The sequence below is a fragment of the Sitophilus oryzae genome, unplaced genomic scaffold (genome assembly GCF_002938485.1).
Source record: "Sitophilus oryzae breed Bouriz unplaced genomic scaffold, Soryzae_2.0 scaffold_1307_pilon_pilon, whole genome shotgun sequence".
Lineage (NCBI taxonomy): Eukaryota > Metazoa > Arthropoda > Insecta > Coleoptera > Curculionidae > Sitophilus > Sitophilus oryzae.
Window position 1 is genome coordinate 2911813 of NW_022145957.1, and position 14117 is coordinate 2925929.

Here is a 14117-nt window from a genome sequence, read left to right on the forward strand (position 1 = left end):
TAATAAAAAATTGCAAAAAGCTTGTGGCAATGTCATTTTGCTTTTAAAAATTCCAAGGCATGTGTTGTCATGAGGCAAAAAACAAAATATTCAGCAGGCGTGGTTCTGACCGAAAAATAATTTTTTAGCAAAATTTACTCACGAAATTATTGCACAGGGTATTTTAAAAGATTTACCGCAGTTGGTCCATATTGGTGATGTCTTGAAAAAAAACCATTCCTATTTCGGATTTTTTTTTTGAAATAGTAATGCGGTTTTTCCCAGACATCAAACATCAATAGGGTATTTTAAAGATAGGGTAAAAAACAACTCTTCGGTTAACCTTGTATAATAAGTCAAATACTAAAGTTTATAATAAACAGAGTTTACAAATTAAAATTGATATATTTATATAGTTTACTAAAAAAATCAAGAAAATAGGGCTAAAAATAAAAAATATATAATACTTTAAATTTGATGAAAAATTTTTGTGTGCTGGAAAATTTTGTAATAAAATATACTTATGCGGGTATTGCAGGCTTCATGAAATGTGTAGGTAGCCCCCTTGCTGTTAAAAATCATTATGTGTATTACTTATTTTACAGCATTTTTAACAGTTCTTGGACAAACATTTTTAACATTGTTTCTTTTGAAATTAAATTGAAAATATACGCAATATAAAAGACGAGATGATTTATAAAAAAAGATAAATTGATTTTCAAGAGCGAAATATCCATTCACTGGATCGATTCAGAAGTATAAATCAATTTAAAAATTGAATGCTTTGTTAAAAAAACGATTCTGTGAATAATTGGTCTGCAACCGCCATCCCTAACGTGAGTAGCAAAAGATCGTGGAGTCCCAAATCTAATTTATTTAAAAATTAAACTTCTGTATAATTTTTTTTGCGTCGATTTTTCTTACGTCAATTTTTAATAGTTATCCTGCTATTCGGGGCAGAGCAACAAATCAACAATTAATAAACTCAAAAATTTCAACAAATCAACAATTATTAATAAAATCGGTGCAGCCATTCTTCAGTTATAAATGGTATAACTAATCTGACTTTGTTTTATGTAAATAGATAAGGACCCACGGAACTTGTAACAATGTTTTGAGAACAGAAATGAATAAAACATCATTTAATTGTAAATCTTATTAAATTAAAAATACTGTAAAATATGTACAGGCTGATTCAAACTCTGTGCTAATAAATACAGGGTGGTCCGAATTGTATTTCGGAAACTTCGGTAGCATATTTTGCAGATAAATATAAGTAAAAAAGTGCGTATAAATGTATGTCCTAAAATGCTTAGTTTTGGAGATACAGGGTGTAAAAGTTTCATCTTTATTTCGATTTTTTCCAAATAATTGCTGAACTAACGTATATACATTTACGATGTTTTTTTACGTAAAAAGGTCTCTTGGTAAAAATCGTTAGGAATAATGGTTCTCGAGATATTTGGAATGAAATTGTCAATATCTGTCATCATTGACAGAAATTAAACATATTGCCTAAATAGTAATTAGACTGAAATCATAAATTTGAAATGTTTTTGTGCCAAATTTTCAACAAAAATTGTGTTATCTTTGAATAGAATTCGAACAAAAATTTATGATTAATATAAAAAATAAAAAGTTTCCAAATTTATCATTTCAGTCAAATAGGTAATACCTAACCTAACTATCCCCTCTCAACATGTTTATAGTTTCTCAATAATGACACGTATTGACTATTTCCATTCTAAATACCTCAGAACGGTTGCTCGTAGCGATATTTAAGAAGAGACATTTTTACATAAAAAATCACGGAAATGTATATTTTTTCACTCAGTAGTTTTATACAGGTACGGATGAAAAGCTCTCCAAAATAGTGTAAAAACATGTAGGTAACACCCTTTACAAATAGGAGTCATATTGACATCAAAATCAAATTTCTCATGTCAAAAAACTCACAGACACCAATTTTCATCCAAATATCGACGTTACTTCGGAAATTATTTGGAAAAAATCGAAACAAACATGAAACTTCTACACCCTGTATCTCCGCAACTTAGCATTTTAGGACATACATTTATACAAAGTTTCTTACTTATTTTTATCTGCAGAATATGCTGCCGAAGTTTCCGGAATACAGTTCGGACCACCCTGTATATGAAAAATAGAAAATAAAATTTCAAAGCGTTCGACGCATTGAGAGTAGTTAAGTCAAACATTAAGAATTTACAACTCTTTGGTTAAGTTATATTTTTTTGCATTAATCTCTTTCCGAGTTTTTTAAAAATGCGAATATGACATCAGGAAATATAATTCTACGAGTTAAGTACCATAGAGAAAGTAATAAAAAGAGAGATGCAGATTGAGTAGTATAAATTGGAATCGCATTTACTAGCGCTGCTGTGATAACAGGACCAACTAATTAAAAAATTTTGGCGAATGCGCCGGGGAATTTAAATAAACTTGCTTTACTTTGAATGTATCTCTCTTTTTACTATCTTTCTCAATGGTAAGTACAAAGTCGAAGATCTGAAAAATATGCCGTCATAAAAACTATTGTATATAGTTTTCCGTAACTAAAACATGTCTTTATAATTATCGGAAACCACATTTTTTTAAACATTTTTTTATATAAAAAATTCTTTATCTCTACAGGTTTGGACAGTGCGAATTTTGAATCCGATTTTTAGAATTAATATTAGTCATAATAATTATAAAATTATTAATATTTCAATAAGGAGTAAAAGCAAACTTTTCAACTATGTACAGCTGGTTCCAATAAAATTGACTACGATTTAAAACATATTTTTATTATTTCGGGCAGTATATTCTATGATACCAGTCCCCCATTTCTCTACTCATGTCATGCTGACGTTCTGAAAAATTTATTTGCTACTTTGTCAAAAACAATGTTGTTTTATACAATGTCACAATAACCTTAACATGTCAAAATACTTGACACATAAATATTCGAAAAAAATGTGTAGAGTCGTATTTATTTTTTTTGGAACCAGCTGTTCTTGCTAAATTTGTAGAGATACAGACAAACTTTTTATATAAAAATTGTTTAAAAAAATATGTTTTTATTACTTGTTAAAAATTATATGTCTTTAATATTATGGCAAAAAGGTGTGTGGTTGAGAAAAAATAGTTCTGGTGAGGTCACATTCGTCCCTTTTAAAAAATCTAAGGTTACTATACAGGGTGTCAAATAAATAGTGTATCTAACTTCGGTTGGTACAGATAAAAATAAAACAATATGAACAAAATCCCTAAAATACCTGCCGAAGAAGTTACAGCCCTCGAAAGGATAAATAAAAATAACATATTTTGTTTATTTTTAAAAACATTGGTAAACCGTTTTTCTTGAAATTTGGTACTCTTACCCACATTTTAATGCCAAAGCGAATGGCGATAGTGTAAAATTCCGTAACAGCCCTGAAAGGCTTTCTTACTTTCCATAAGTACAGAGAGTACTACTGGTGGTACTTCTTGAAGGTGAAAGGAAAATATATTTGCGTTTAAAAGTTCCGATGCACCAATTTTAGTATTTTAGCGAAATCCAGATATTAATTTACTTAAAATTTCTTTACATTTTATCATTTCGCTAATACTAAAATCGATGCATCGTAATCTTGAAACGCAAATATCTTGAAAACCGTTTACCTTTTTGAACTAAACAAAGAGTGCCTTTTTAACGCATAAAAGCTCTAGCTTATTATGTCATTTGTTGAAATTACTGTAACTATAAGGATAAAAGAAGTACCACCAGTAGTACCCTCTACTCCAATTGAAAGTATCCTTTCAGGGCTTTTACAGAATTTTACAGGATCGCCATTCGCTTTGGCATTAAAATATGTGTAAGGGTACCAAATTTCTTTTTAATATTATTTTTATTTAACTTTCGATGCCTGTAACTTCTTCGGGAAGCGTTTTAGGGCATATATTCATAGGATCTTTTTGATTTATTTTTATCTGCACAATCATCCACCAAAGTTAGATACACTATTTATTTTACAGTAACCCTGTATACAAGATGACCTTTAATTAGTTGTTTTTCCATCCCGCAGCCAATTTTGCAGTATAGTTTTATAATGACCCTACTATTAGCCCAAGGCGGCGAGTTTGAATCACCTTTTGTATGCGGCAACCGTATTAAACATCTATTTAAATCAATACTTCTGTAGAGCCCATACGACTTAATGACTTTTTCTCCTCCTCCTACAAATCCATAGTCTCTTTTAATACAATCTTCTTTAAAATAATTGTGAACGTGAACGTATGCGCCGGGGACGACTGTTGAGTGGTGCTACAGCCTCCTGGAGATGCTGCCTGAACTGTTACCGTGGGGACAGAGTGTGTGTGGGATTGATGCAGGGGGCTTGAACTTACGGATGGTGCGTTCGACGGTGCACTTGACGGAGCGCTAGAGGTAACGACGGGTGCGCTGGACGTGGGAAGGGAGCTGGCCGACAGTGCTCCACCGGGAGGTGGCGCTGAGGGTAGGGGCACACCAGTGGCCTTATGTTAATTGGAGTTGTGCTTGCCTTCCGAAGAAGCCAGCTCGGACGATCCGGATGAGCTGAGGGTGGTGTTGGAGCCGTAAGGATCCAAGCTGCTCTGCACGCTCATGGACCTGCCATGGTCTTGGCGCCTTACGCGGTTGGGGGAGAGCTTCCCGGGGTCAACGCTGTTCGGGTCTGCCTGCAAAGAGTAGTGATGGAGGATCGGTTGATCAGGTGAACAGCTAAAGCATGTAAGAGTAAGAAATAGAGAAAAGAAACATGCAAAATAGTTAAATAGTATACTACTCTTCGAACTTTACCGAAATTAATTGCATTCTTATTTTCTTTTAAATATAAATCTTACTTGGAGAAAATCTGATGATAAAATATTAAAAACATACAGGGTGAGTCTCAAATAAGTGCAAATATTTTCAGAGGTAGTATATTTCGATCCCAGGAACACGTATATGAGTTTTTTTTCGCAAAAAAGAAGATGTTGAAAATCGTGTATATATATATATATATATATATATATATATATATATATATATATATATATATATATATATATATATATATATATATATATATATTTTTTTTAAATTTCCCTGTATATTTTTCGAAAACTTTTTGAACTGTCTGTTCACCGCAAATTTTCCCACGGTCTAATTCCTTAATCTCTTTACCAAAGTTACGGCACTAAAAGGGATACAACATTGCCACTTCTTAAATGACCGTATTTCTAATTACTCATCTGAGAAAATGCAATTAACAAGTAAAAATTTTTGAAGTTTTACAAAGTGAAAATTTCTGAAAAAGGGTGAAAAATTCAGAAAAGGTGAAAAATTCAGGGAAAAGGAACAAAATACCCTGTATTATAAAGTGCAGAAATATTAGTGCCATATTATGATTAATTTATCTATTTCAGTATTCACATAATTTTAGAATAAAACACATCCCTTTAACCGGTTTTAAGTTTAATTATAACTTAAGCGACCAAACCATATACGTATTACTTTTTACAAATATACTCTCTAATCTCCAAAAAGTGAAGCCCAAACAGTGAAAGAACAATATGGAATTCTGCATAAGTCTATTTCACCCGGATATTCATTTAACTGAGCATGCCTCACCTGAAGAAGTTTTCATTGGTCGATGTTTTTAAAGGGAAGTGGTTGACTGACATTTCCCCTAACCTTGAATTTTATTTATATTTTTATTATTTATAACACATTATCATGGAGTTGGAAAAATATCAAAAAATAGTTGGAAACAATAAACTAAACAAAATCACTCTTTTACGCGCAAAATAAAAAGTAATCCAAACAGAACTAAAACAACAATCAATCGGAGTTTGGCGCAATCGCAGTTCAATCCATAGGGTGAAATCTAGACATAATCTAGACTTATGCAGTTTTAATATGGAGCTGGGTTATGTTGTCTTTTTCTTACGGCACAGAAATTGCACACGGGGTTAAATAGGGAACCCTGAGTATATTTGTAAAAAGTAATACGTATATGGACCAAACGCATTGACGGCCCTGGTCGCTGCGCACGGATATATTGCGTACATAGATGTGTCCAGATGAATAGTTTCAGCAGGGCTGTCTACCGATTTTTTACGTTTTACCAATTGAAGGGTGGAAATACCAAAGGGGGTAAGTGCCAAAATTTTTTTTTCGAGAAAAAGACAGTAGAACTGAAACTAATCAATTTTTAAAATATCTTTTAAAATACTTATAATATACATAAACAATAGACGCTTTCGCTTAGCACTTGTAACTTTTGTTAGGACATGCAGCATAGTATTTATTACGTTTCTAATTTAATAACTTTATGTTGAAAAATTTGGCACTTACCACCTTTCGTGTTTCCACTCTTCAATTACAAAATACTGTTTTCAGAAATGTTAAAATATCCGAGTTAACTTCAAAGCGAAATTCTTATTTATAAGATTATTAAATGTTCTAATATTAAATATATAAATAATGCATTTAAAATATTAATGGTAATTACAGTAGGGTACAGGAGAAAAAAAAAATATACAGGGCAGATCAGAAAGAAGCTTTAAATGTGCTTTTTTTATTTTTTTCAATCAAACTCGAAGGTATAATAACAGGTAATAACAAAAGCAAACTTGCACCCATATACCGACAAAAAATTACAATATGCAATAATTTTCAAGAAGGCTTTTGTTAGTAAATGCGTACGTTTCGTGAGTGTTCAAGGAAATGGGAAGATATTGGTTTTCCATGTTTCCATGTTTCATTTTCAGTTAACAAATATATCTTTAAAACGTTACAACATCGGTAGTAGATTAAAATTAGAGGAACAAATTACAGGAAAAATCCGGTGGCTCGCAAAATTTTTTCAAAAAGAAGCAATTTTGAAATTTAAATAACTCGGTTATTTTGGACTTTTTGAAAAACGGTAAAGAGAAAATATGTTTCTTTTATCGAGACCTACCAGCCCTACAAATATTTGTACTTATTAACCCTGTATATATATATTTCAAATAAAATAATTGAATTTCAAACGATACTATTTTTTGAATTAATAACAGTTGAATATTGAGGTTGTAATTCTATATACTGCAAAAATCAATAACAACCCTAAGGCAGGGCCCCAGACGATACTTATTTTCTTGATATCAACATGTGTGGAATACATTAGTGTTAGTATGTACCAATGTACAGGGTGTCCCATTTTAGTTGAAATTTAAACGGTATCTCCGTTATTCGTGAAGATAGAAGGGTGCGACTTGCACAAACCGTGCCACTTTTTTGCCAATCGAAAGATGCCGTAAACAAAAATTTCATAGCCCTCTTCCTTTCTGAGCTACAGGGTCTTTTTGAAAACGGGGGTTAAAAAAATTAGAGGGTTATTAGAGGGTTATTTGAAAATTAGAGGGTTAAAACTGTTTTTTGTAGAACTTTTTACGTAGAATACAGTGGCGTAGTATGTTATTCTACGAAGAGAATATTTTTAAAGATATAAACTAAAGTTATGTTTTCTTAAATGGAACACTCTGTATATTTATAAATTATATGATCTGGCTTGCCACAAGCTTCTGAAAAATATATATCACTCTATATTTATTTTCACTATTTAGTGCAATATTTAAAAAAATATATTAAAAGATCAAATTTATTAGTTATTAGTAGGTCATGATTGATAATAAAATAAACTAAAGAATTATATTAAAAGTATACTGCTATCTATCTCTTGTTTTATTTTCTCATAAATTCTTTATATATTAGAGAAATTTAACTCTCTACCGCTGTTTGTAAATCTTGGAAGCTATCGTATCGGGACTTTTAAATATTCCTTTAGCTAATTTACGTGAAATAAATCACAACTTAATTTACAACGAAAATATTAGAATTTTGTTAAATTATTATTTCTCAAATCAATGAATTGGAGCCAATGAATCCATATGATGGCCTCCCTTATTCCCAGATTTGTCCGTTCTCGATTACTGCTTTTGGGGATTTTGGAAATATGAAATATATCGTGGCAAATAACATAATGTTGAACACCTGGAAAATGCTTTAATAATGCAAGCTTTTAGATATTTGCAAACCCATCCCGTTATAATAAATTCCGATATAAAAAAAGAAAAATATATTCAGGGATTCAGTAGTTCGGTAACAGTTCAAAAGTAAAATATATCAATTTCAAATAAAATTTTAATATTTGTATGACTATTTTAGTAAATACCATTTTGATTTTTTGTTATTTATCACGGCCTACTAAGAAGAAAATTATTTATTTTAAATATTGCAGTAAATAGTGAAAATAAACATAGAGTGATATATATTTTTGAGAAGCTCATAGTAAGGCGGATCATATGATTTATAAATATACAGGGTGTTCTATTTGAAAAAAACATAACTTTAGTTCATATCTTCAAAAATATTTTTTTCGTAGAAAAACAGACTACGTCACTGTATTCTAGGTAAAAAGTTCTACAAGAATCAGTTTTCATCTTCTCGATATCATCCATAATAACGGAGATACGGGGGCTGTCCCAAATTGCAAAATTTTCGAAAAGACCCTGTAGCTCAGAAGACAGCATCTTCCGTTTGACAAAAAGTGCGATAGGTTTGTGCAAACTGCATCCTTCTATCTTCACTAATAACGGAGGTACCGTATGATTTCAACTAAAATGGGACACCCTGTACAGGGTGATTCTTTTTGTGTGTTTTATTGAGTTTCTCGTTTATGAGTAGAGATACAAAGATGCGGTTTTCACAAGACTACTTTTTTATAAAACGAAAGATGCTTCATACAGATTTGTTCTAGATTTTTTGGTTTCTGAAATTTTGCATTTTTCGACCCCCTTTGTTTCTTGGTTATCTTATAAGTATTAGACTAAGAGTATTTTACATTGAAACCAGTGGATAAAGTAATCGTAAAACAATTTCCGATGCACGTGATCAACTTTAAGTGACAACCGATGGCGACAGCGCTGCCAGACTGTGATGGATTTACGAGATGAATCTTAATGTAAAATTGGGAAACTATATATTTATTATATCACTTTTAAAGATTTTTACGTTTTATTTTGAATTTAATTAATATTTTAGTAATCAATATATTTATTAACAGTAGTCACTAACACTCACAGTAACAATATTTAAATTTAAGGCAGCAGCTACACGCTAAAAATCGAAATAAGTAGAAATAACTTTGAAAGTGGTATAATGTGCTTCCCAATCAAACTGGCTTCTCTGACTGTAGTCGAGGGTGATAAAGGACCTTGTCACGTTCTCGTTCAAAATAATTTATTAGGGAAGCTAGAAGATCCTTGCTTCGACTGCTTAAATGCTTCGGCATATTTTCAACACACAAGTTCAAGAAATGCAATACAAAAACTCGACAATTTAGTTCTTAAAAGAACTGTTTGTGCTTAAAAGTACAATTTTTAAGAGTATGAAAATCGGCAAAAAACGAGAATTACTCCCAAAGATTCAACAACAATACGATATTATACAAAATAATGACTGACATTATAATAATTGTCAAATAATAAATGACAACGTTGCTGATCGCTGCCGCAATGTGATCAACACGGCGATAATAAAAATCGCTTCAAACTACTTATTTTTTGCAGCTTTAATCTAAATAAAATATCTGTTACAATCATTTGCTCTATGAAGTAAAAGGAACAGCTGCTCGGTATCTTAAATTATACAACAAATTTAAACATTTTTCCCAAAATTTAATTTAGTCAGGTTTATAGGCTTTAGTGTCAATTTCGAGATGATTGATGACGTGCATCGGAAAATGTTTTGCGATTACCGTATTTAATTTTTCGCTGGGAGCTGTCATTTCTGATATATGACTTAAATTTATGTTTTTTTTAATGAGACACCCTGTATATATTTCTTTTATTATATTTGCTTTGTCATGAGCTTTATTGAAATATAATATATTATATAGCACAATATTTTCACAAACAAGGTAAAAATGCATTTTTTAACATTTTAACGTAAATAAACCAATTTTTTTAATTTAATTCAACCAGATAATTTTTCTATCATATTATCTTAATAAACTGCACTGAAAATAAACTTGCGGAGCTTTTAGATGACACGCTGTCAATTAGTCGAGTTATTCATATTTAGATTTAGATTATTCATATTGTAATGCACTGGTGCAATAATTCTATACACAGAAACTAGCGTCGAACAGCCAATAACCAAAATTTGACGTTGAATAAATTATTCGATTGTTTTGATTATCTAATTTTAAATCCGCCGCCTATGTTAAAATGTTTGCCTATGTTAAATAATGCATGCTTATGGTACTAAAAATAATTTGTTGGCTTTTTCTCAAAACTGTGTCTTTTATATATTAAATTTTCTATTATTGTACATGTTGTTAAAATATTTATATATTTTAGTTAAGGAGGTACGCAGTTATAGCAAGGCTACTAAAACTACCTACCAGCCACATAATGAGAAGTAAGAGATGGTGAATAAAATATTTTTAAGTGGATAATATATGCTTATAATAGGTGAAAGAGACGGTGGATAGTTAAAAAAATCAACATGTAAAAATCTCCTTTATTGAAAAAAAAAGAGGTTTAAAATGTAATTGCAGTTAAGGAAGTAGCTATATAAAAAAAATATAAAAAAAATCCTTCAGGAGCAACCACTATTAAAAAATAGAGGTTGATGGTAGTAGGGTGAAAATTTAAAGTTGTATGTATTTTTAATGCCAAATGATAAGAAAATAAAAAAAATTGTCCAAAAAATAAAATAAAAATTGGTGTGGGCCACCCTTACCATTTAAGGGTAAAAAACTCGATAACAACCTAGTCTCAGACCTACTAAATATAAATTAAAATCGGTGAAGCCGTTTCGCAGGAGTATGGTAACAAAAAATAAAAAAAATAACCTCTATTAAAAAAATGGGGGTTGATGGTAGAAGGGTGAAAATGTAGGGTTGTATAATGCCAAATCATAAAAAAATAAAAATAAAAAATTTGTCCAAAAAATAAAAAAAAATTGGGGTGGGCCACACCCTTATCACTTAGGGGTAAAAAAATCGATAACAACCTAGTCTGAATATACATATAAAAAGACCTACTGAATATACATATAAAATTTCATCAAAATCGGTTAAGCCGTTTCGGAGGAGTATGGTTAACAAAAACTGTGAGACGACAATTTTCTATATTAGATTGTTATTATTACAGTTGAGGGTTGGAACCTTTGGTGTTACACTGCAAAATAAAACACTAAATCACCACAATACACCAAAACACTTTTACTTTGACACTGGACGCGCGTTTCGCTAACCATGTTAGCATCATCAGCAGATGATTATAAACTAAAATACAATCTAAAATTGGAGCGTTTATACACTCGCTTAGTGGGCACAAAGAGGGCGTGGCAAGATCTAGCCAACCGAGTCAGAACCTTGTCAGAACCCACCGAGCGTAACACCCACTAGAGTAGTAGGAACAAAGAACTTGAAGCAATTGGACCGTTGTCTCTGTTCATACTATCTTTACATTTATTAATTCTGATGCTTTCATATGCATCTAATTGTCTGCAATTTGAGACTTGTTTAAGTAATTTTAAGATATTAAGATCTATACTGTGATATATATCAACAATATGTTCGGCAACGCAAGATTTATCAGGTCTACCATATCTTATCTAAGCTAAATGTTCTTTAAATCTAGTTAATACTGATCTTCTAGTTTGCCCAACATATTTCTGATTACAATCTTTACAAGAAATTTCATAAATACCCGATCTTTCCAGTAGAGGTGTTTTATCCTTTGGATTACCTAATAATTGTTGTAATTTATTATTAGTACTATACACAAGTTTATAATTGACATTCTTAAAAATTCCTTTTAGACCACGGGATAACTCTCTATGAAACGGTATTGAAAAATATTTTGACGTATCTTTCTCCACTTGAAAAGTCGAATTTTCAGAAATCATTAACCTATACCTACGTTTTCTAATTATTTTATCAACTAGTGAAGGAGAATATCCATGACACTCAGCTACATTCCTAATGTAATCTCTTTCTATTTCATATTTTTCGTTGGAAAGTGGAAACCTAAGTAATCTATGAACTAAGAAATTTAAACTAGCCGTTTTATATTCAATACTATGATATGATTTATTAGGAATATATCTGCGTGTAGTGGTATTTTTCCTATAGATATCAAATTCCAGGCAATTATTAGTATTTCTAATAACTAATACATCTAGAAATGGTAATCTGTCGTTGTTCTCAATTTCATGTGTAAATTTAATGGAAGGAAAACGATTATTTAACTTAGAAATGAAATTATCTATGGTGTCTGAATGTGTGTCAAAAACAGTAAAAATATCATCCACATACCTCAACCATACTCTTGGAAAATATTCAAACTGATTCTTAGCCTCCACTTCAAACCTGCTCATGAATAAATTAGCCAAAAAAGGAAACAATGGATTACCCATTGCTGTACCTTCCCGCTGTTCAAAAATTATTAGGTAATCCAAAGGATAAAACACCTCTACTGGAAAGGTCGGGTATTTATGAAATTTCTTGTAAAGATTGTAATCAGAAATATGTTGGGCAAACTAGAAGATCAATATTAACTAGATTTAAAGAACATTTAGCTCAGATAAGATATGGTAGACCTGATAAATCTTGCGTTGCCGAACATATTGTTGATAAAGAACATTGTATAGATCTTAATAACTTAAAATTACTTAAACAAGTCTCAAATTACAGGCAATTAGATGCATATGAAAGCATCAGAATTAATAAATGTAAAGATAGTATGAACAGAGACAACGGTCCAATTCCTTCAAGTTCTTTATTCCTACTACTCTAGTGGCGGAAATCTAACTGTTACGCTCGGTGGGTTCTGACTCGGTTGGCTAGATCTTGCCACGCCCACTCTGTGCCCACTGAGCGAGTGTATAAACGCTCCAATTGTAGATTGTATTTTAGTTTATAATCATCTGCTGATGATGCTAACATGGTTAGCGAAACGCGCGTCCAGTGTAAAAGTAAAAGTGTTTTGGTGTATTGTGGTGATTTAGTGTTTTATATTAGATTGGTCCTATTCGTAAAACTAAAATTGGAATAAGAGAATTGCAAAGTAATATGGAACTGTAATAATTAAATTCATAAAAATATGAATAATAATACTGAACCTGATATGCCAAAGCATTCATAATAATGCTGTAAGGAACCAGACCCAAAGGATGAATCTCCCTCATTAGAACGTTAGCTGGAATTTTGTGAAACTGTATGTATTCCAAAAAGTTACCAATTACATCTTTCAAACTTGTAGTTGAGTTGTTATCACAGTATTTCTTTCCTGAAATAAATCAGTACATGAATATTTAGTTTTCTTAAATCTGGCTTATTCTAAAAGAAAATGAAGTAATAAACTACAAATATGACTTTTTAATATTTGCGTTGTACTCTGACAAGCTGTTTTTTTTTTCATTTAGATATATTGTGTATGGTTAGATAATTTTTAATGAATTATAATAGAAAGAAATGAAAGCTATTAATAGTATTAATAGTATTAGTTTAACAAATATGCATAACATCAATTAATCATTAAAATATTCTACAGGGTTATTAAAACTTCTAACCTGAATAACTAAACTCATTTTGTCCCTGTGCAAGTCCTAAAAAGTTTTTTCTATTTTAAAACTAATTTTGCCTTTATTTGTAATTGGATATTATTTAAAATCAAATTAAAGTTATCATTTAACGCGATATATGTCTTCTTACCCCACATCAGAGCAGCTTGAAATTTAGTAAATTCGTCAGCTTGTAATTCATCCCTTGCTAGGATTAATCGAACAACGTGTTGAGGTAGCAAAGTAAATGAACCTAAATTTAAAACCTCATTTCCATGTTCGTCAACAAATTCAAGAACCTAAAATAAATAACAGCATTTAACAAGTGAATGTAGAAGGTTGATAAGGTTGGTTAAAAGAAATATCATAAAATAACTGATTTATTAAGACATACCTTCCATCTGAACACTAAATGTTATTTGTGAATTATATAATGAATCATGATTGGTTTTCTTTATTTTCAAAAATAAAATAATAGTTTGAAATAAAATAGAGTTGTTAAAAAGCTTGCTAT

At 30.9% G+C, this 14117-nt stretch overlaps 1 protein-coding gene across 1 annotated transcript in view; it reads right to left on the bottom strand.

Annotated features, from left to right (window-relative positions):
* Window positions 1-4011: 4011 nt before the first annotated feature.
* LOC115874947 (serine-enriched protein) overlaps window positions 4012-14117 on the bottom strand; it is a 43861-nt gene continuing 33755 nt past the window's right edge. Inside the window, exons 7-9 of the mRNA XM_030890256.1 lie at window positions 13755-13902; window positions 13163-13329; window positions 4012-4680 (exon numbers count right to left, since the gene is read on the bottom strand). Of these exons, the coding sequence (XP_030746116.1) occupies window positions 4504-4680; window positions 13163-13329; window positions 13755-13902 (492 nt within the window). The 3' untranslated portion in view covers window positions 4012-4503. The remainder of the gene's footprint in view (window positions 4681-13162; window positions 13330-13754; window positions 13903-14117) is intronic.